At 37.2% G+C, this 24761-nt stretch overlaps 1 protein-coding gene across 1 annotated transcript in view; it reads right to left on the bottom strand.

The window, feature by feature from the left end:
- Nucleotides 1-24761, bottom strand: part of Hdac9 (histone deacetylase 9) — an 805515-nt gene that overhangs the window by 8427 nt on the left and 772327 nt on the right. The window contains exon 25 of the mRNA XM_048339733.1: nucleotides 1332-1479. Coding sequence (XP_048195690.1) covers nucleotides 1332-1479 — 148 coding nt within the window. The remainder of the gene's footprint in view (nucleotides 1-1331; nucleotides 1480-24761) is intronic.

Raw genomic sequence — 24761 nt, forward strand, 5'->3', positions numbered from 1 at the left:
CTGATGACAGACAACTAACTGTTTTTGGCCTTGGGAATAATTGCAACACCTTTTGGATTATGAACTTGGTTCATGTCTTAGCTGGGAACAGCAGGGGGTTAGTTCATATTATCAAAGATGTAAAATAAGTTTTCCCTTATGCTCCATACATCATAAGAAAATGCCTTCTAAGTCAGCAATAGGCAATTTTTTTCCTTTACCAATGATTTGGTCTTTAAGTGACTATACTAAGAGAAAAGCATTGCATAAAAATCAAATTGCTTATTCCGTTTATCTACTGCTCTTTGCCAAAACAAGATGTTAAATCCATTAACCTCCGAGTATCCAGTAAAAGCAAGAAAGCTAGAACTGTTCAAATGTGTGCATTCTTGGGAAACTTGCCAACCTATGCACTAGTAGCAGGATCTGTGTAATTAATGGTGATGTTACTGATAGAGGGAGTTCGATTACCTTTTCAGAAGCAATTTCAGAGTGTAAGCTGGCAGAGCCTTAGTAAAAATTCACCTGATTCATTTTTTCCTAAAGAATATACAACCTTGAAGTCAGCCACAGAGACTGCCAATGCTAAGGTACATTTGTGATGCTTTTGGTTACATTAACTTTAAGGAAATCCCCTATCTATTGAGTGGAATGATGAACCCATAATGTGAAGATGTGCAAACTGGCAAAGATTTCTTTAAAAATTTTTTCTTATTGACTGTCAATCACATTTCAGGTTAACCTTACTTTTCCCCCTAGAAAGTTCATATGAAGGCAATGTGAAACCAGTTGCATTTTATAATACAAAATAAAACTCCATTCCAGACTGCCTTCCATACTCCTGTGTCCTTGGCAGTTAACTTCCACCATCATCTAGTTCTTGGATCTCAAGGACAATCACACAAGAGTGCTTGTGCCTTTTTTCCCCCATTATATTCAGCTTCTGATCTCCTCTTTCCCTTTGTTATATTAAGGATTTTAAAATGACGAAAGGAAGAAACAGAACATCTGGAAAAATAGGGATAACCACGGAAAGAAGTTAAGCCCATAAGCAGTTCATTCCATAATGATCTGTACTAAATTATCCAACAAGGAGTGATTTTTCTCACCATCTATCTCTTCCCTTCTATTTTTCTGTGAACTGCAACCACATGCTACAAGTCTGGAAGAATGCAGTAACTGCAATTCTCCAGAGCCCAAAGCCTGTGCTTTGGGATCTGTGGCTTTGGAGAACACAGGAGGCGGGCGATGTGGAGGAGATAGGCAAAGGAAATCCAGGATGTAGGTTCAGGAATGCCCATGAAGAACCTGGATGTGAGTGACCATGTGGCTCTCCCACACTGGACTCATACCTGCTGTCTTCCTGAGCAAAGGGTTGTTCCACATCCACTGTGAGGGAGGCCAGAGCAGAAACAGTCTCTGTCTCCTCTTGCAACTGAGTACCAGGCAGAGCACAGCCTCTTGGCACAGCTACCATCCTTACTGATTTCCAGTACTTTCCTAGAAAAAAAAATCCATCACGTTTTATTAAAGTTTAAGTTAGGGTGTAGTAATCAGAATACTCATATAGATTCATCTTGGAGCACTTAAGTCTCCATGTTTTATGTTTGTAATTTGGTTTCTTAACTGCTGTGATTAAATCTCTTTTGGTCTAAGAATGGTAAGTTGGGAAGTTCTCATATTCTCAAGTCTGAATCTCTCGCTTGCTCAGAAGCCATTAGGTATAGAATAATCCACAGGGTTCTGCCCTACCTAGCAGATTGACAGCTGTCTGTACCAAGTAAGCAAGCTGCTGTAGGCCACTGTGCCCCCTAGGAATCCCTCAAGAAACCTGAAAGTAAACATCTCCTACAAAGAATGAATAGGTGAAATAGTAAAGTTAGAAAGTACCACTTGAACTATTAACATTTTTTAATGAAGTTGGAACATTAAAGGAAAAAAAGAAAACTTCAGCAATGCCACCATGAATGGGATGGCAATTTTGCCAGAACAATCAGGTTTGTTAGTGCTGGCTGTTCTTTCATTTCTCAGATAAAGGGTGTGTACTAGAACAATAATTGATTCAAAACTGTAATATATGCACTGGCTGATGTTGGGATGCATCCACATTTCATACTGATGTTTCATTTTCTTTTTCTTTCTTTGTTCATCAAAGAAGGAGAATGAGAGGAAAATAGAAGGTCATTTCATGAAATCATGGCAGTGGGATAAATAGGAAAGAACAGATTCAAAAACTTCCTTGAAGCCCCAAAGTTTTTTATGTGTCTATGAAGTGACTAGCTTCACACCAAAGCAAAAGAATCTCCTGAAGTTCTTTCATAACTCATCAGGTTAGAACAATCTGCAGCCTGAAAGAGTGGGCAGGAACATGCTGTGCAATGGCTTTGCTTACTAAAAACAAAACAAAACAAATCAAAATCATCCTGCTTGAGTGGAAAAAGCAAATGGATATACAAGTGTTTATACACTGGACTGGATAGAAAAGTATGATAATTGGACTATACATTCCACTCTCCCTCCATCCCTCCGTACCATATTTTCAAGCTTTACATGGATTTTATTTCTGCCTAACATCAAGGATTGGCTTAAAACCCTTTCAACTGTCGAACTATGTGATTGATCTTTCTTTACCATATTGCTTCACAAAAGAATGACCGTCACTTTAGGGAAAGAAAGTCACTGTCCATTTTCTTTGTCAACAAGTCTTTCTGACCTTGACCATGACTTTACTTGCTATGATCATTATTCTGAATGTCAGAGAATCTCAATCTTTCATTTGACCCAGATAATTGCAATTTTGTCAACAAGTTTGCAAACACTTGTTAAAGTAAATGTGGTGTTATATTTTTTCCACCAAGAAATGCACGGTCAGGTTGGGACTGCTCTATCAGTTAACACTGACAATTGTGTGTATGAAAGGATTATGGGCTCTTTGAAGATGAGTAAGTAGAACACATATTTGTGACAATGACAAAATTGTGGAAGATCAAATATCTGAAGGGCAAGCAGAAGTTACTCAACATGAAATAGAAGGAGAAGGTGATGCTATGATATCTCTGGAAGAGAAAACAGTAGATGCAGATGCACAGAAGCCAATGCTTCTGTAGTAAATTTGAGCAAGTTAATTATTATGTGCAAACAGAAGAAAAAAATGAGTATGAGTCTAGAATTCTGACAGACTTTTGTGGTAAGGCTAATTAACACTGAGTCTTGAATAACACCAATGAATCTTGGACTTCAACCTGTAGAAAATGTGAGGCCATTGTAAGGAGAAGAGGTAGATATATTTTTTAAAGATCTTTATGAAGAGATTATGGGTGATGGACTAAAAGATGATGAGCAGAGTGGCAGGAAGACCAATTTTATATCTAATTGACAATATCTAAACTAAAAGAAGTGATGGGATCAAAATGAGATGCTACTGAGAAAAGCTCAGGAAAGCCATGGAAATGAATCACAGCTTACTCTCTAGCATAGGGCCACCTGCTTCTCAACTTTGACAATTAAGTTGGACTTGCTAGTTCTTTTCTAAGTTCTCAATTTCCCCAGATCACATCATTATCCTCTTACACAAGTCTACATCATCAAGTGAATACTTGAGTTTCACAAATCATTGTTAAATATTTTTTAGCTTATGATATTTAGTGTAGCAAATGTTCACTTGTAAATGACATTATATGTCTAGAACAACAAAGGACTTTTATTTTCAAGTATTCTTTGTGCTTCTGCAAGAAAAGACCTTTTGGCTATACGAAAGTAAATATAGCTATGCCTCCAAAATGACAAAAACAGACATTTTTAATCGATAGTAATAATTTAAAAATCATAATGATCCTGTAAAATTTGTTCATGCATGTAACAGGAGAAGCCTCTAAATAGCTGAGAATTTTTTGGAGGAAAGTTATATAAAATATTCTGCTAAGTTGAGGTTAAATGTTAGGAGATTAGCTTTTATCAAAATGAGTGAGTTACTGACTCAGAAAGCATCCAAAACTTTAAATTCATCATGACCTCTCCCAGAGTCTATAAAAACAATGGAAATATTTGACATTAATAGTGTATTATCTCTATTCATAAAAGAATAATTAAAATGAAAATAGGTATAACACAGACTGCTATATGTGACTAACATAAATCCCATAATTTATGAGTCATAATTTTAGATGATGTATAGGATTTGGGTTTTTTTTCCTTTCAGAAACAGATGTGCAAGAAAATCATATCTATTGGCATGGGAATAATAACACCATTAGCACATAAGAGAAATGAACCAAGTTTTACTACTGGAGTTCTCAGGAGTTGCTATTCATAAAGTAAAATATTAGTAATGAGCCACCACTGAGTTACTCTCCTATGGCAATAAAACTGGCAAAAGAGAGTTTTCCATTAAAACTGGATGTGCATGCTCCCTCTTCAGTCATATCCTTTATCCTTATTCAATTTCCCACCATGTAAATCTTCCCACTTTTCAGCGCTTAAAAAAAAGACTGTTCACCCTTCATAAGTCTGCATGTTTGTTTTATCTGGCAAGACTGAAGCAAAGAATAAACCTAGGATAAATGCATGCGCTGGACACTGGAAGGCAAACCATCAAAAGCTACAGGTGAGAACCATATACCTATAGTTTTACAAGTGTGGACGGGATCTTGCTTCAGGAAAACCCTGATTGATGTTGGTAATGGACAATTTGGAAAATAAGTTATTGTTGATTCTGCAGGGCTCTGAACTAGAAATAACTTCTTGATCAAAAGGGTTTTTTCCCCTTCCATCAAAGCCCTATGTCAGTTTGAAATTCTTTTAACCCTCCAAACCTCCTATTCCGTCACCATTTTGGAAGCCTTGGAGTCTCTCCTCAGACTTTTTTCTTTTTCTTTTTGACATTGGTGCCATTTGAATGAGACTGTTTTCATCATTACACATCATGTTCCCAAGGAAAAGGAGATGGCACTGACTTACACCACTTCCTGTCCTCTTCGGCTTCAGAGATCATCTGAGAGGCTGGATTTAGCTTCTTAATATTTTTCACAGGTACATCATTAAAGCTAAATGGATACATTTGTAAAACTCCAAAATATCACAAAATGCATTAAATTGGTGCATAAATACAATTATCAGGGAATCTTTTCATCCAAACTGATGTAATCATGAGGTAAAATAAGGCTAAAATAACAACTATATTTATTTATTGATCAGTATGTGTGTGTGTGTGTGTGAGTGAGTGAGTGTGTTGGTACTGGGGCTTGAACTTTAGAACTTACACATTTATTGGGCTTTTTTCATTCAACACTGTTGCTCTACCACGTGAGGCACATCTCCACTTTAGGCTTTCTGTTGGTTTATTGGAGAGAAGGGTCTCTGAGATATGATTGCCCTGGCTGGCTTTGAACCTTGAATCTCTCATCTCAGCTTTCTGAGTAGCTAGAATTACAGATGTGTACCACCAGTGCCTATCTAAAATTATTTTTATTGTGCCATTCAAAATTTATTTCGACAAATAAGTTTCATTAGGAAATAAGAGTTGCATAAATCATTTATATGGAAGCATGGTAATTTTTTATACTGATAATCTGAACAATAGAAAATGACATAAGCAGAATTGGGGATATGTTTGTCCATTTTGTGGCTCTGTCACTCTACAAAAATCACTGATACTTTTATAAATATCATGAGCTTCTTGTTCCAATAGAGATCTACACATTTTAGCATTTTTCATAAAATTGTCCCCAAACTTCTTCAAACTGAATTTTCTGGTATATCAATTTAATCACTGGAATCTTTAATTTCTCTTTTCAAGAGATGGTAATGTTATTTGAGAAATATTTGCTCTACAAATATGGTGCTATCTGAAAAATTCAGACAAACCTCTACTAAATACAGAAACATTTTTATTCTAGTTTTTAAAGTATTGAAATGACTTTTTCATAATCATCACCTTTTTGTCTTTACAAAGGAAAATTGAAAAAAAGAACAAAAAAAACCCTAATGTTTTGGAAAACATTTTCTTTCAGAAAAACTTGTTAAGTTTTTTTCTATGACACTTCAAAATTTTACAAATCTTATGTCATAAAACTTTAGGCCTTCTCAGTTTTACTCTGGTTCACAACAGAACTTAAAATTATTTAAGAATGGAAAATTTATCAATAATTCTATCTACAAATAGATCAAAAGCAAAGAAGTCTTTGCTTTTGACTCTGCGTACTATCTCTTTACCTGGTTATCCAGGGATGGATGGGAATATTTTATTTTCTGAAAGTTGAGTTTGCTATTGTTGCATTTTCTCTGAAATCTTCAAAAATTGCTCCATTTTTGACAATTTATTAGCTGAATAAAAGTATATTTTATAATCAATAATATTTGCCAATTTGGGGGTAGATTAGGACAGTTCATGTTCACAAAGGTGTGCAGCCACTGACAGAACAGTAAAATTATAGGAAATGTTGATAACCTTGTGAATTTCCTTTTGGCCCACTGGAATCAATTCTGTAACTTACTTTAGACCACTGACAACCACTGAAATGCATGTTTTTTGTTGTTGTTGTTTTGTTTTCTGGTCCTTGGTGCTGAACCTAAGCCTTTTTGTGCTTAAGGCTAGCACTCTACCACTTGAACCACAACATCACTTGGGCCTTTCTCTGAGTAGTTTTTTGTTTGTTTGTTTGTTTGTTTGTTTGGAGATGAGTGTAATGGAATTTCCTGCCAGGTCTGACTCGGAACTGTGATTTCAGATCTCAGCCTCCTGAGTAGCTAGTATTACAGGTATGAGCCACTGGCAGCTGGCTTGTCATGTATGTTTGTTTTTCTAGAATATCGTATTGATGGAACCAGATAGTATACAATTTTAAGGCCTAGTTTCTTTACTTAAATAATGCAATTTAAATAATACAATTTAAGATCTCTCTCTCTCTCTCTCTCTCTCTCTCTCTCTCTCTCTCTCTCTCTCTCTCTCTCTTGCTCTCTCACTGTTTCTCTCTGGTAAAACTCAGGGCCCTTTTCACTCAGTCTTTTTTCACTTACAGCTGGTGCTCTACAACTTCCTCCTATTGTGGATTTTGTGAGTTAATTGGTGATAAATCCAAGAGGATTTATCTGTCTGGATAGGCTTCATCTAGTTCTGTTTATTTTTATGAAAATACAATTTTTCTACTTTTGTAATGTATTTTTAATATTTGATCATGATGTTCTGCAATGTGACTTTATTCAAGTTTATTTTGCTTAGGAGTCATCAAGCTTCTTTGGATCTGTCAATGTATAGTTTTGGTCATATTTATAAAACTCTTATTGGTGCCAGTCCTGGGGTTGAACACAGAGACAGCCTGGGCACTGTCCCTAAGCATCATTTGCTCAAGGTTAGCAATCTACCACTTGAGCCACAGCTCCACTTATGGCTTGCGGGGGGCAGGTAGTCTATTGGAGATAGAGTCTTCTAGACTTTCTTGCCTGGGCTGGCTTTGAACCACTATACTCAGATGTCAGCCTTCTGAGTAGCAAGGATTACAAAAATGAGCCACTGGTGTCTGGCTTTTCAATGTCACTTTTAGTATTAGATCTTCAAACATATCCTTCTCTCCACTACAAACTTTCATTGGAACTCCAATTATACATGTATTAGATTAATTAATATTTCCTTAACATTACTGGTAAGAGGTTTTTAAAAATCTTTTTCTCGGGTCTTTATTTGGCAGATTGTATTATTGTATCTTAAATTTCATTGTTGTTTTTGTCTTCTGTAATGTCTATTCTATCATTAATCCCTCTAGGTTCTTTTCTTTATATTTTAATTATTGTATGTTTCATCCTTAAAAACGTTCACTTGCCTTATTTATACTTTTCAAAAATCATCTCTTCATTATGTTTGTACTTTCCTCTTTATAGTCAAAGTCAACTTCTTTTTAACAGTCTGAGACAACAGTGATGGAAAGTCAGAAATAGAGAAAAAGAAGGAAAATATTTTAAGAAAGAAGACATGTTCAATGGCATCAAATATCACTGACGGCTCAACTAAAATGAAGAATGAAATTATTTATTGCACAAATATTTATGTCAAAAATGCATAAAATACTAAGTTTACAATAATAAAATAAAATTATTCATTTTAATCGAAACTTAGACATCACCAGAAAAAGAGATATAGAATCTGAACAGCATGTAAACAGTATGGGAAAGTCTTTGAAAGAAAAAAATTAAAGCCAGAAGGAGATATCACTCTACACCAATTAAAATGTCTAGGTCACAGACAAAACAAGGCACTGAAACTGGAACTCTTGGTAGAGGGAAGGCAAAATGATATAGATGCTGTGAAGAAAAGTTGAACAATTTTTGTAAAACTTATAATCAAGTTTTCATAAGACTCAGAAATTCAACTAGTTGAAATTCAAGTATTTGAATATATGATTAGACAAAAATGTGTGTGAGAATGCTTTAGTAGCTTTTAAGCTGTTACTTGAAACTAAGAAGAACCCCAGTGTTTCCATAGACAAATACAACAGTCTGGTAAAAATGTACTAAGTGAAGTGAGCCAGACCCAAAGAAACATGGACTCTATAGTGTCCCTCATAGGGAACAATTAGTACATGCTTAGGCTAGTCATAGCAGAAGATCACAATAGCCCAATAGCTATGCTCTTATGAACACATAAGATGATGCTAAGTGAAATGAACTCCACCTTATAGAAACAAGTATTATATCATTGTTGTAATTATTTTCAAGATGCCATGTGAAACTGTACCCTTTTTTTTTCTCTAGTATTCCCTTCCTGTGGTTTTACCCCCACTGTCACTGTTTCTCATCTTATTACCCTGGATTCTGTATATACGTATATTGGAACTAGGGAAGGGAAAGGGAATACCAAAATCAAGAAACAAAGGATAAAAGACAATCCATTCCAAAAGCAATACTTGCAAAACCATTTAGTGTACACCAACTGTACAACTTATGGGGGGAGAGGGAGTGGGGGAGGGGAAGGCGGGGGAAAAATGAGGGAGGTAACAAGTTGAACAAGAAATGTACTCACTGCCTTACATATGAAACTGTAACACCTCTGCACTTCACTTTGACAATAAAGAAAAAAATGGAGGAAAAATATTACTCAACAATAAAAGTAAGTAAAAAAATATGGGGGAATTGTATTTTTCTAGATGATAGGAACCAGACTCAAAAGGCTACATATATTATAACTCCCTTTATAGGACATCTCAATAAAAGAAAATAAATTAATAGTTATTATGAATTAGAAGTGAGAGTACTCACACATGGGTAGCATGTGCAGACTATTTCAAGGTGAGCAGCTTTGTTAAAACTATGGTGGCAGAAATATAGTTTATCTCTCTTTGGGAAGGCTAAGGAGAGGCACAGAAATGGAGTGAAAAAGGTGAATAAATGCAGCAGTGATACTCACTAGGAACTATGTGGAAAATGAACTAAACAACTAGTGGGTGGGGATGGGAGAGAAAAACTGGGAGAGAACCAGGGAAGAGGTGATATTGCTCAAAAAGAAATGTATTCTTTACCTGACTTGTATAACTGTAACCCCTCTGTACAACACCTTGACAATAACAATTAAAATGCAAAACAAAGAAATATTGTCAGGATTCTATGCATTTTTTCAAAATCTATACAAATTTTACCCCTCAAAAAGGTGATTTTTTAAATTAATTAATTAATTAATTTATTTATTTATTTTATTATTTTTTTTCTCAAATTTTTATTATCAAACTGACGTACAGAGAGGTTACAGTATCATACATTGGGCATTGGATACATTTCTTGTACTGTTTGTTGCCTTGTCCCTCATGCCCCCCTCCCTTCCCCCTTTCCCTCCCCCCCCCAGGTGTTCAGTTCACTTACACCAAACAGTTTTGCAAGTATTGCTTTTGTAGTTATTTCTCTTTTTTTACCCTGTGTCTCACGAATTTGGTATTCCCTTTGAATTTCCTACTTCCAATACCAATAAACACGGTTTCCAATATACTCAGATAAGATTACAGAGATAGTGTAGGTACAAACATAGGAAGGTGATACAAAACATTATCAATAATAGAAACTACACATACACATAGGACGTTGAAAGTAGTTACAACTGTGATATATCACTTGTTTCCATAACATGGAGTTCATTTCACTTAGCATCATCTTATGTGTTTCTAAGGGTATAGCTATTGGGCCTTGTGATGCTCTGCTATGGCTTGCCTAAACCTGTACTAATTATTCCCAATAAGGGAGGCCATAGAGTCCATGTTTCTTTGGGTCTGGCTCACTTCACTTAGTATAACTTTTTCCAAGTCCTTCCATTTCCTTACAAATGGAACAATGTCATTCTTTCTGATAGAGGCATAAAATTCCATTGTGTAAATGTACCACATTTTCCTGATCCATTCATCTATGGAGGGGCATCTGGGTTGGTTCCAGCTTCTCGCTATGACAAATTGTGCTGCGATGAACATTGTTGTGCTGGTGGCATTACTGTGATTTTGTTTGTGGGCTTTTGGATAGATACCCAAAAGTGGGGCTGCTGGGTCATAGGGGAGTTCTATATTGAGCCTTCTGAGGAATCTCCATACTGCTTGCCAGAGTGGCTGAACCAGTTTACATTCCCACCAACAATGAAGTAGGGTTCCCTTTTGGCCACATCCCCTCCAACAATTGTTATTATTAGTTTTCTTGATATATGACATTCTTGCTGGGGTGAGATGGAATCTCAATGTTGTTTTGATTTGCATTTCCTTTATGGCCAGTGATGTAGAGCATTTTTTCATATGTCTATTGGCCATTCTCATTTCCTCATCAGAGAAGTTTCTTTGTAAGTCTTTAGCCCACTTGATGAGGGGGCTATTGGTTCTTTGCAGTTTTGTTTTGGAAGAAGGTAATTTTTTTAGTTCTGCATATATTTTAGAGATGAGGCCTTTGTCTGTTGAATGTCCGGTAAAGATCTTCTCCCAGGCTGTGGGCTTTCTGTTTATCTTGAGAGCTATGTCCTTTGCCGTGCAGAAGCTCTGGAGTTTGATGCAGTCCCATTTGTCCAACCTTTCTTTGATTTGTAGCCTCAACCGGAGCAAGGTAAAGAACCACATGGTTTTATCGCTGGATGCGGAATAAGCGTTCGATAAAATCCAGCACCCATTTATGCTAAAAGCCCTGGAAAAACTGGGATTCCAGGGAACATTCCTGAATATAATCAAGGCAGTTTATGACAAACCAACAGCAAGCATAACTCTAAATGGTGAAAAACTAAAGCCATTCCCTTTAAAATCAGGAACAAGGCAGGGATGTCCACTCTCTCCCCTGCTCTTCAACATAGTACTAGAATTCCTAGCCAGAGCAATTAGGCAAGAAGAGAATATAAAGGGGATCCAAATAGGAAAAGATGAAGTTAAACTTTCTCTCTTCGCAGATGACATGATCCTATACCTAAAGAATCCCATAGACTCTACCCCCAAGCTACTAGAGCTGATACAAAACTTTGGCAAAGTTGCAGGATATAAAATAAACCTTCAAAAATCAACGGCCTTTCTCTATGCTAACAACCCGAAGACCGAGGCTGAAATCAGGAAAGCAACTCCTTTTGCAATAGCCCCCAAAAACATAAAATACCTAGGAATAACCTTAACCAAAGAAGTGAAAGACCTCTTTGAAGAGAACTTTAAAAGCTTGAAAAATGAAATTAAGTCAGAACTAAGAAAATGGAAAAACCTCCCATGCTCCTGGATTGGGAGGATTAATGTAATCAAAATGGCAATATTGCCAAAGGCTATCTACAAATTCAATGCAATACCCATTAATATCCCAACACCATTCTTTAATGAAATAGAGGAAGCAATCCAGAAATTCATATGGAACAACAAAAGACCTAGAATAGCAAAAACACTCCTAAGCAGAAAGAACAGTGCTGGAGGAATTACAATACCCAACTTCAAGCTGTATTATAAAGCTATAGTAATAAAAACAGCTTGGTATTGGCACCGGAACAGGCCTGAAGACCAATGGAACAGAATTGAAGACCCAGAATTAAACCCACAGAACTATGCCTACTTAATCTTTGATAAAGGAGCTAAAACAATAGTATGGAAGAAAGATAGCCTCTTTAACAAGTGGTGCTGGCAAAACTGGCTCAACACATGCAACAAACTAAAACTAGATCCTTATATATCACCCTGCACCAAAATCAATTCCAAATGGATTAAAGACCTTGAAATCAAAACAGGCACCCTGAAGACACTAAAGGAAGGAGTAGGAGAAACACTTGGGCTCCTTGGCACAGGACAGAACTTCCTTAACAAAGACCCTGAAAGGCTACAAATCAAAGGTGATTTTTTTTTGTGTTTGTGAATTTTTAAAAGCAACTAGAATATGGAAGAACACCAAAGGAAAAGAAAAGTCACAAATTTGTATTACAAATGAATAACACTAACACACTGAAAGGAAGAGAGGTGGAAATAAAGAAAAAACAAACCTGGATAACTTTAGAAAACCCTGTTTGGACTAGAGTGTATAAGGCTCAGGATGAAAAGACCCCACAACAATATTGTACTCTAATCAGTACTATGCCTGACATTGTTTCAAGTCCTGAAATTGCCTGTGTGTATGTGTGAGTTTACAAGATAAATAAATTGCCTGTGTGTAGGTGTGAGTTTACAAGATAAATAACTATATTGTAGATAATGAGGGCTAGATTTGTTTTACTTTTGGAGAAAGACATCATAAACAAGGGAATGGAGCTAGAATATAAACCCTATGGTGATGCACTCGAGTCAGAGGTACCAATAAGAAATATGTTTTAAAGTGGATACACAGTGATAATTAGTATGAAAATAAATATAGCTGTATGCATGGGAGGGGGTCATATAGACATGTGCATTTTGTGGCTGCTTCACTGAGGAGGCCTGAAAGCAATGGCACTCAAGTGGCAATGAATAACAGATCATAGTTTCAAAATACATTTTCCACTGAAGGAATCCAGAGCTCCTTGGAGATGGAGCTGTTTCCAGGGTGAGGGCAATATTGGCGGTCATTTTTCTGTTAACTTGAAACTCATCAGAGTATGCCCAGACATTTGTTTAAACACTTTCTTTAGTGTGTCTCGGTGAGTGTTTCTACATGGGATTAACAATGGAATCAGTAGTCTGAGTAAAACTAAGTGTCTCACCACTGTGGGTGGTCCCACCCAATCCACTGAAGGCCCAAAGAGAAGGGAAGGCTGAGTAAGGAAGAATTCTCCGTGCCCATCTTTTATCTGGGACATCATTCTTTTGTCTTTGTCCTTTGACTCCAATTGGAACACACACCATTGATTTTCCTAGTTCTCTAATCTTCAGACAAAGACTGGAACTTGCACTATCAGCTCTCCTGGGTCTTCAGCTTGCCAAAAAGCAGATCTTAGGGCTTATGAGCCTCCATAACTGTGTAAGCCAATTCCTTCTAATAAACTAAACGATATATATATATATACATATATATACATATATATATCTCCTATTGATTCTGTTTCTCTTGAGAATGTAGACTAATACAGGAAGAAAATTAAACTAATTTGTTCCAAGGTGAGTTTGGAACACCCTGCAATGCCAGAAAGTAAGAAATTACATATGAAAGATGAAGCCTTGCCAAAAGAATCTAGGACCTAGATCTGAAGTAATGGTCAGAGTTGAGTGTGTTTGAGCAGCAATACAAATAATTATTATATTTTACTATAACTTATGGGATAGAATAATTATTTATGAGGTTAATAAAATTAGATTTAAAATATGGCACTAAGTAAGCCACTGGTAACTAGACTAAGAAGGCAATTAGATCACAGTGACATTCATGGGAAATTGGGAAAATAGTGATAACTTTGTTTCTGAAGGGTTTCAGAGCAATGCATAAGTAAAGTGGAGAAAGAATGAGGTTGCTGATGTTGGTTTTTTAGATAGGAAATAGTTGGGCGCTGGCAGCATACATTTGTAATTCTAGTGTTCAAGATGCTGAAATATGAGGACTGTGGTGCAAAGGCAGCTCAGGCAGGATGGTCTATGAGAGATTTATCTACAACTAGGCACCAAAAAGCCAGAAGTAGAGTGTTGTATCAAATGGTAGGGTGTTATCCTTGAGCAAGAAAGCTTAAGGACACCATCCAGGTCCCAAGTTCAAGCCTCAGGACCAGCAGAAACTCATACACACACACAAGGAAGATGAGGAAGAGTGTAAAGTTTAAATGTTGAGGAGAAGGAATTGTTCAAAGAAGCAGCTATAATTTATTCTAAGAAAGGCATATTGAGGAAATAAAAAGTGGGAAGATGGACTGTTGTTTGAAAAGGCTGAGAAATATAGTAGGATGCTAAGCAACTCATTTGCATTTAGCCATCAGAGATTTTTGGAGACCAAACGACTGTGCTTAATGACCAACTCTATCAGACCTAATTACTTAGGTATAATGTTGGACAAAGTTGATTATAGAATGTATCCAGAGTTGAGATATTTTTATCCTGGTTAAGTAGAAGGCAAAACTGGTAGACTGATAGGTCAAAAGGCAACAAAATTGAAATATTATAGTTATTTATAGAAATAAGTAAAGAGAGAAAAGAAAGGAATAATGAGTGAGAAATCAAAAACTAGGAAATAACACATAATTAAGGAGGTCAGAAATTCACTACTTAGGGGTCTAGTGGCTTAATGTATCGATACTTGCCACTGCTGGATTATGATTCAGGATATTTTTTCCAACTCTACTAGGACAAGAACATGTAGCCATCTCTTGTCCAAATTCTTCTCATTTCCTTTCTCGTTCATTATCCCTAGTAGCACACAACTTTAAATATAAAAGAAAGAGAAAATTCTACTGTGGATAATGTTCCAGGAAGAAGTGAAGGTGAATGTGTCTTCATTGCTTGTTATTAGTTAAAGTATTCTTCATCTTCTATGTTTAACTATACAGGTAAAGCTTGATCTTCTCTTTTCTAATCTTTTTCTTCTGACTTTCCTTTTGGTTTGTGCATTGGATTATATTCATTATATGTGTTATCACAGATGCCATTATATCACTTATACCATCATTTTCTTCTTTTTTTATGTCAGTTATTGCTCACTTCTTCTTATGGAATTTCAGCCACCCCCCCTTTCTCTCGTCTATTTCTTTACATTCTAGGAAGCCCAGTAATGTATTGAAGTAATTTGTTTTAGCATCAGGTTCTCTTCTGCTTTTAGGAGTGGCCTGTTATAGTATCTATTCTGTTGTATTTCAGAATAAGAATTCTGGTAGAACTATGTTCTTTTTGTAAAATGGGGTGGGAACAGGAAGTCCTATAGATGCTTTCATAGAAAATGAGCTTTGACATCATAACCAAACTAGGAAGAAAGTCTTGATTTACTACTTTGCAATTAAAATACTTTAAAAAAAACCCTGCCTTTGCATGTTAAACCTTAATTGGTTTATGAGGAATTTACCTGCAGTCTAGAATTATATGTGGAATTTACATGAGATAAATAAATACCTGAACTTTCAGTATATCCTGTCTTGGGGAATGGATCCTATATGTGGGACCCTTACCTGCAAGCTAATAGTTGAGAATATAACTGCAGAACACTTGTATTCTTGAACAGTTTTTAGTCCTATACAAGCTTTACTTTATTGTTTTTGATCGATTTGTTTTGCCTTGAATAAAATAGGAGTGAAAACTGATTGTGTCATCAGAATAAAATAAATTACCAAAGTAAATTAAAACTTGAAGTAGGTGGCAGATTTTTCTTTCTTGTTCTGATACATTTTAGTAGTAGGACTCCATCCCACAATAACTAGAGCTTTAATATTTCAAGAGAATGGCTAAATAGAGATTCAAAATGAATGTAGAAAAAAGCCATGTGTACATGTTTGACCTGGCTCTGATACAGGCATGAGTGGAGTTAATACTGGGAATAACTAACACTGCTTTTCTTCAATGAAAGCCTGGCTGGCCAGGGCCCTCACATCAAGGCCTCTGTCTAAAGCCAGGGAATATATGACAAATAGCAGCTCACACCTGACAACAGTCAGGGTTTTAAACTCGGCAGGGCAGGGTCTTGAAATTCTGCCAATCCTTGCATTTTTTTCTGATTAGATGTATTTTGCAAGTTTACAAGGGGCTCCAAAGTGAATTCGCAGCTCTCTGGCTCCTTGTAATTTGGCCCTGGGCTTCCAAAACTGAGTGTGGCCCAACCTCAATTAGCTAGGACTTCCGATTTTTCAAATTTTAAGCTAAATTGCTTTTATCTAAACATGTCACTTTCAGGAGAAGTGCAAAAATTAGAAACGGAAAGAAGGAAAGTTTCTTGAACTAAACAGATTGGTTTATGATGTGGCCTTTCTCCACCCATCAGTGCATGACTTGAGGAACTTAATTGACCTTGCTGCCTCTGAATTAACGTGGCTGCAGAGTGGAAATGCAAGACAGTGAGAGGGAGAGTACTAACCTCAGAGAGTTGTTGAGAAACTTAATTGATATTATCAATAGTAATTGATGGTAGCAAGGGAAAGTACCTAATAACTGTTATTTTATCCTTCACTAATAGTTAACAGTGTTTGTATGATATAAATAGCTTAATCGAATACCCCTCTATAGAAAAATCAATAGTTAGGACCATGCTCTGGTCTCTCCAACCATCAAGAATCTCCATGAAGCTTCTCTTAACTCTCATTTTCTTCTTTCCTTCCAGATCTCTCTTCCCTCCACTATGGACTACTTTATGAGGTGACTACTGCCATCTTCTGTTTTCCAAACCAGGAAACCTAGAAATTATGAATTCTCTTCATGACAATTAATTACTACATGATGCCAATTTCATTTCTGACTTAAATTACTCTCCTTTTGACAATAACACCCCCTGAATGTTCCATCTTTGTTAAAGGCACAGTAGTCTTTTTGAACACATGCTGGCTCATGATTCCTTTCTGCCTGAAACAAAACCTTACACCTCTTCCCAACACTTGATTTCAGCAGGATAGAAATAAGGAGAGAGGAAAAGAGATATTTAAAAAAAGAACTGAAAACCGAAAAGAAATAGTAAGGGACAAAACCAAAGAAGAACACTTGAATTTGGGTTTTAGCCTTTGGGTGTGGAGTCAAGACACCAGTCAGGCTTGTGAGATGATTTATGTAGCACATGTTGCAATCTGGGGAAACAACCCTTTTAAATGTGTGCTGAGGGCCCCTGAGGTTAACATTTTGGAAAATTTCCCCACAACAAGAGATGTATACAAATTCCTATCAGCTGAGAAACGATCTGGATTTTGTCCTGGATTGTTTGATATAACTGCCCTTCTCTGTGGGGAGCGGATAACAAGTAAATCTTACAAAAGTGGAAGGGCATGTCTGAGAATGGCATTTCAAAGAGAATTAACAATAGCTATTGTTACAGCAAGTCTTATCTTACTTTAAGTAGCCTTATCATTATTATCATTAATTAGTATCCAGATCTCTTAAACACCAAGAGAACTAAGCAACATGTGGTCATACGGTCTAGTATAAGATCACCAACATTTGTTTAAAATTTAGGTTGCCAACTACTTATCTTCCATTGGAAACAGAGTAAAAACAAAGTCAACAAAATCAGCATTTCTTTGTCTTTTGGGGGCATCAATCATTAACTCTAAGGGCAGTTTTCAGAACTTCCCATAGATCAAAATTAAGAATTAGTGCCAGGAGCCAGGGGCTAATGCCTGTAATCCTAGCTACTCAGGAGGCAGAGCTCTGAGGATTCCGGTTCGAAGCTAGTCCAAGCAAGAAAGTCCTTGAGACTCTTATCACCAATAAACTACTCAAAAATCTGCAAGTAAAGCTGTGTTTCAAGTTGTAGAGTGCTAGCCTTGAGCACAAGAAACTCAGGGTCAGTGCCCAGGACCAGAATTTAAGCCCCCAGACCAGTTTAAAAAAAAAGAATGAGATAAAGACATCTGTCTAGTAACACATATTAAAAAACACACAGTCTTGACAAGGAGTATCTAATATATTTTCCTCTCATTTTCTAGGAGGAATTTTCATTCCTAGATAAGATATATTCAGAGTATTGTAAATTCATTCTTTTGCCCTAAATAATATTCTATGTGAGTTTAAAATAAATAAGAGATTAAATGGACTGGTGAATCTTATATACAGAAGACATGAAAACTGATCTTGACATGAAATTTCAATACCATCTCTTTTCAATCTGCCTTGGTTCACCATTTTCCCATGGTTGGCAAACAAAATGGAATTCTAGAAGGGAGCTGGTGTCTTTCTTCTGTAATCCTAACTACTCAAAAGGTCGAGATCCAGAGGATAACAGTTCCAGACCATCCAGGACAGAAAAGTCCAAACTATAGCTTCAAAATAACAAGCCAAAATTGGGCTAGATGTAAGGCTCACGTGGAAGAACATGAGCTGTGAAAATGAGCAAGCTGACAAGCATGTAGAAATCCCCGAGTTCAAACTCTGTTAAAAGCAAAAAAACAATAAAACTGGAATGTAATCAAGCAAACAAGAATCCCTACAGATGGGGGAAAGACACAAGTGGATCATTAGGAAGAAATTCCTAACTGTTCTTTTATGATTCTGCTTCCTTTCTGTGACTTTGGTAACTCAGCAGCACCAAATCAGAACAGAAAGATGATGTGTTTGCACCATTTCTTCTGCAAAGACTGGAAGCAGTAGCTTGCCCAATCTTCATATGGTTGTAAAAGGAGAAGAGGATTATACTGGAATTCATATCATTTAAAAATTCTGTAAACTAGGGCTGGGGATATGGCCTAGTGGCAAGAGTGCCTGCTTCATATACATGAGGCCCTGGGTTTGATTCCCCAGCACCACATACACAGAAAATGGCCAGAAGTGGCGCTGTGACTCAAGTGGCAGAGTGCTAGCCTTGAGCAAAAAGAAGCCAGGGACAGTGCTCAGGCCTTGAGTCCAAGCCCCAGGACTTGCAAAAAAAAAAAAAAAAAAAAAAAAAAATTCTGTAAACTAGCATTTTCTTCTAGTGGGAAGATTGCAGTAAATTTTTTTCTGAAAAAAAGTTCCTCACATCCTTGCACACATACATATTTCCTTGATCCACAAATCAAAAAGATACTATGGTTATCATGATTATCATGAAGGAGGTCTATAAAGTTGGTTGACACTTAAAAGGAAGACTCCATTTGATTGAAAACTATTCAAATGAATGAAAAGACACCATGGCTGTATACTTGTCATTCTTCGGTTTTGGAGCTTCATAGATTTTTATTGATATGATTCGTCATCTATTCTTTTAGAACTTAAAATTCTGGTCTTTCAAACTACACAAGTTTAAATTTATGGAAAACCCATTTCACTGTTCTTCCTTCTTCATGTCAGGGAAAGTGTTATCACAGGTCAGAGTTTGTGGGAAGCTTTCCATCTGAGGGCTCTGCTTCTCATCCTGCTAACGTGGCAGAATGAGATTTCCTGGTTGCATGCACTCTAGTGAGTTACTGGCATGGGTTTCAGGGAAGCAAAGACACAAGGGAGTACCATTGTCTTTCCCCCCTGCTGACTTTTCCCTGGCATCTCTTATTGGCAGTTACATGCAGTTAAGTAGAAGATTCAGCTCTGAAAATGGTCACCTTACTGCTTAGCCATGGAAATGGTAGCTTATGAATACAGTTTGTGTTTCTTCCTCAGTAGGAATGATTTATCCAGTGGACTGGGAAGTAGGGAAAAGGGATGGGCTTTCACATACTTTGTCTGCTCTTCGTTACTTTTCTTTTACACAAGTTAGTCAAGCAGTAAGACTATTTAAAGACAGGTTAACATAAAAATCAATCTTGGCTTAAAAAAAGAATCAGGCACACTTTGACAGGTTGGCTGAATCATTCATTCAGCAAACATGTGCAAAACACCTGCTACAGGTCAGTCACAAAAACAAGACAATTGGGGCAAAGAAACAAACAAGAATATCAGCAAAAAAAAAGCAATGTGTCATGAGAGGACATTATACTAATTGGCTTATGGATTTTCTTTGTTTAAGGCTGAGTAATATTCCATTGTGTATACATATCACATTTCTTTATGTACTCATTTATTTATAAGGTCAGCATCTCTTAGTTATTGTGAACAGTGTTGCAATCAACATCTAAGTGCTAATAACTTTTCTAGATCCTACCTTTAGTTGTTTTAGATAACTATCTGAAAGTGAGATGATAAAATCATGTTAGTTCAATTTCAATTTTTGATGAAAGAAAAGAAGATTTTAAAAAAAACCCTGTATTTTCTTCTCTCATCACAAAAACAATGGACCTTCAGATACCTTCTAGCATTTTGAGATGCAGCCAAGGGTCCATAGGGTCTTGACCCTATGAAGAGTCTTCATCTGTCAGAAGAAATGGCTTCCCTGCTGTGTACGTATAAGGCCTTTTCTGGTCTACTAAATGAGTAACCTAAACAAGGACAGGACACAGGAATGGTCCTGCTGCAAAATACTTGTGCACATGTGGCCAGGCAATTGGCCAATGCTAATCACAGCCTCCAGCACCTGCACACCCTCAGCTGGGGACCTCAGTTCTCAATAAGAAACTCACAGAAAGCCTGTCAGCACCTTGCTTTGTGCTTTAGAACAAGGCTATCTGGGAACTTGCCTGAATGTTTCCCACATGCTATATAAGGCTTGATTCTCAACATTTACTTAGCTTTCTGACACTGCAATACCATACCACAACACAAAAGAACCCTTCAGAACCTGGGCTTGTAGGTAGGCTGAAGCCAAAAGCCCTCCCAGAGTTGAAAGGAGGGACCTATGGGAAGAAGAAGTGCTCCCATTAAACAAAGACAACCTTCAGGACTCACTTTGTAGCAGGTAGGCAAGGCCCCCAAGCTTAGGAGTGCCCCAAGTTCAGTCTAGTACTCTTGGTTAGCTTCTGAAAATTATTAATAAATATATTAACAAGGAAGAATTTTCATGTGTTCATTTTCTATGTGGTTCCCTCAAATTATGTAGCTAGTCCCAAATATTTTCCCTACCAAAGGGGAAATTCAGACCCTAGGCAAAGGCTTGGAGTCCTATAGGGACACTTGATATGGAAAGATGGGATATACAATGGGTTACATTAAAAAAGAAAGTATTAATTTGTTTTTCATAAGAAAATCAAGTCTGGTGTGCTCAGCCAAGAGTCCACATTTTTTTCCAAGGAATTTTGAAGTAGCCTGTCTACCTTATTTCTCCAATGACATCTCACTTCAATTTTTCTATTCCTTTGCTCTGCAAGAACAACCTCGATGACACCCCCCCACACACACCACATACTTAGAACCACATAACCATAGATCACGTGGCAAAGCCACAGTGCAAAATCACTTTGTACTAGTTTTCATCCTATGTCCCAACTCTTGAGAAATGACTTTCCTATCTTCTGTTTGTCTTCCTCTTTACAACCACAAACACCACTTAATTCCATAACAAAACCATAATTTGAATTCCCCCAACCCCCGTCCTGGGGCCTGAACTCTGAGCCTGTGCACTGTCCCTGAGCTCCTTTTGCTTAAAGCTAGCACTCTATCACTTGAGCCACAGTGCCACTTTCAGCTTTTTATGTGATTCATTGGAGATAAGAATCTCTTTTGTTGCCCAGGCTAGCTTTGAACTGTGATCCTCAGATCTCAGGCTCTTGAGTAGCTAGGAATAGAGGCATGAGCCACTGGCACTGAGCTTGTGTTCTCCTTTTGAAGATACTTCATTATATTATTTTTAGTACCATCAGTATTTCGATTTCATTAGGACTGGCTAGGTAATTTATAAAGAAAAATATGAGCCTCTTGTTCAAAACATAATAAAAATATTCAGGCAACAATAGCAAGAGCATTAAACCAAGTATAGGGTCCTTCTAAACATAAGACTCACACGACTGAGTAGGCTAAAACCCATAAAATTGATCATGATTCTTACTGGCCAGGATTGAGAAAGACATTCATTCCTTAACCAACCACTGTTGAGTAGGTTGATGAATGCGGCATTAGATACAGACTAGTTCCCTAGAACTAGTTCATCTTTTCTGAGTCTTGTCTTATCTGAAGGCACAGATATGTAAGTATCTGATTCTGGTTCATCATATATCACATACCCTGATTGAGAAGGGTGAGCTCTCCATTAGAAAATCCTCTGGAGGTAATATAGACTCTTTATAGCCTTGAAGAGTCACTTAAGTGTAGCTTATTCTCAATTCCCAGCCCTACATAACCTTCAAACCTCCTTTCTGCTGCCAAACTTTCCAGTTGGGTCATTAAGGATGATGATACTATTTTTATCCTCTTGCTGATGATTATGTAATTACAGAATCAAACCAAGACTAACATATACAAAAACTCAACAGAAAAAAGTGAAGATAATATGTACCACTAAAAAAGACCCTGAGTTTTGTTTGTTTGTTTTTGCTCAAGGTTAGTACTCTACCTCTTTTGAGCCACAACACCACTTCTGTTTTTTCTGGTGGTTAATTGGAGATAAGAGTCCCCTGGACTTTCCTTCTTGGGATTGTTTTGAACTGTGATCCTCAAAGCTCAACCTCTTAAATAGCTGGGATTACAGGTGTAAGCCACCAGCACCCAAGAGGTGATGCTACTTTGAGAGGTTGTGAGAACTTGAGGAGTTATATGGCCTATATAGAGGAATTCAATTATAGAAAAGTGTGACCTTGAAGGTATATCTGGTTGCCAGTTGCTTCCTATGTCTTTACTTCCTATGCACTATGAGATGAAGTTGTTCCTCCAGCAGTTACTCTCACAGTCATGATATTCTTCTCACATACATGGGGACACCAGCAGTGGACTGCATCCTCTAAATCCACGAGCAAAAGTAACTCCTTCCCCATCTTAAGTTATTCTTCTATGTACTTAACTTCAGCAATGAGAAAATCTGGCTATCAAAGAAAATTGTTATCAGGAATTGAAACATTACTGTGAAGAAATCTGGGCACATAACTCATAAGCCTTTGAAATTGGTGTTCAGAAGAAATTTGGAAAACATGTGGAGAAATGAGCTTTCCAAAGCCTAGGATGCTGTAAGCAGAGCTTAGAGACAATTCTAATATGAGCTCAAAAGACCAGAAATGCTCTAGTAGAAACACAGAGTGTTTTCATGTAGACATGAGGCCTGCCTTGGGGATTGATCTAGAGGCTAGTCCTGTTACATTCTGGCAGATATTTTGTCTACATGTTTCCCATGCCTTGAGACTTTGAACAAGGCTGAATTAGAAATTAATGGACTAATTAATTTGACAGAAGGAATTTCAAGAGCATTCAAGCATTCAACCTGTGGCGTGGTTAATTTTGCTAGTTTTCAGCAAGATTTGGATTGAAAACCAAGAGCAAAGACTAGAGCAGAAAGATGTAAAAACTTTCTCAGCACTGGTGGCCCATGCATACAATCTTAGCTATTTAGGGGACCAGATCTGAGGATCAAAATTGAGAGTCACAATATTTTTTTCAAATTAATATGAAAAAGCAGTAACTGAAGGTCTAGCTCAAGTGTTAGGATACCACTTGAAAGAAGTATGTTTAGAGACAGTGACCAGGAAGACATGGTTACTACAGAAATTAGTGCTGCTAAAATGAAATCCACTAGGATAACAATGAAATCCACTAGGATAACAAGAAAGACACCTTAAGGATATCTCAGGCCAGACCCCAACCATTCCAAGATCATTAGGGTAAAGGTTTTAACTCTTTTAAAAGACTTTGCTTTGAGGGAAGAATGCCTTCTGGGCAATTTTCTCACACAAAGCCATCTAGGAAATTCTTTCCCTAGCAGGTGTCTCGTGACTCTCAGTTGCCTAGGTACTCAGAGGCTGATGCCCAAGGAGAGCCAGCCATTTACCATTCCACGCAAGAAGCAGTCTTTGGCATTGTCCACATCATGCTAGTTCTGCAGGCACGCAAACTCTGAGAATTATGGGATTGTGGAGGCTTCCACTCAGATTTCAAAAGAACACATGTGAGCCCAAACAATGTGTGTCAGGGTCAGAGTCCTTACCATAGCCCTTAAGAGAAAAATGAGTGAAAAAAACAAAGACAAAATCAAAAACAAAATTGTGAGTGTGAAGCATAGTCTTCAGTGAAGACCTTAGGAGGTTGACTTTGTACAGATGAAAGCTGCAGGTAATGAGTGAGGCCAGCCTAAGAGAAAGAAATGATCAGACCATAGCAGCAAGCCTACTCAATCCGCCTGGAGCTTACATTATGAAATCATATACCCCAGGTTCCCAATATGGTGCTATAGGATCTAATGTTTTCTCTTCCGTGTTTTGGAAGTCTTGCTAGTCCCCCATTTTTTCCCATATGGAATGGGAATATTTAACCTGTTCCATTGTATCCTGGAACTATGTAACTTGGTTTTTTGTATTGTTTTCCTTGTAAGGGCTCACAAACGGAACTTCATTGACTCACAGAGGAGGCTTTGAATTTGGGCTATTGAACTGTTTTGATTATAGGGATTCATGGACCTGGACTAAATGTGATTTCTAGAATGTGTGTCCCAGAAGGCATGATTTTAAAGGTTATACCTGTTTCCTGCTTCCTTTCTCTTTCTTGTCTCCTGTCTCCCATGAGGTTAAAAAAAAAAAGTCCTTTGCCACAAGTTCCTACCCTGTGATATTTTGCCCAAGTCTATACAGAAAGAAGCAGCCTTGGACTGCATCCTTTGAAGCCAAGAGCCAAAATAAAATTTTCCCTCCCTCTCAGATATACCTTTCAGATGCTTGATCTTAGAAACAAAAAAATGTGACTGACATGTTGACTTCTTTCCTCTTACTCACTGAAGAGTAAACTTGATGCCAGAAATTTTGTCTTCCTTTTGACATG

The sequence above is a fragment of the Perognathus longimembris genome, chromosome 2 (genome assembly GCF_023159225.1).
Source record: "Perognathus longimembris pacificus isolate PPM17 chromosome 2, ASM2315922v1, whole genome shotgun sequence".
Classification (NCBI taxonomy): Eukaryota; Metazoa; Chordata; class Mammalia; order Rodentia; family Heteromyidae; genus Perognathus; species Perognathus longimembris.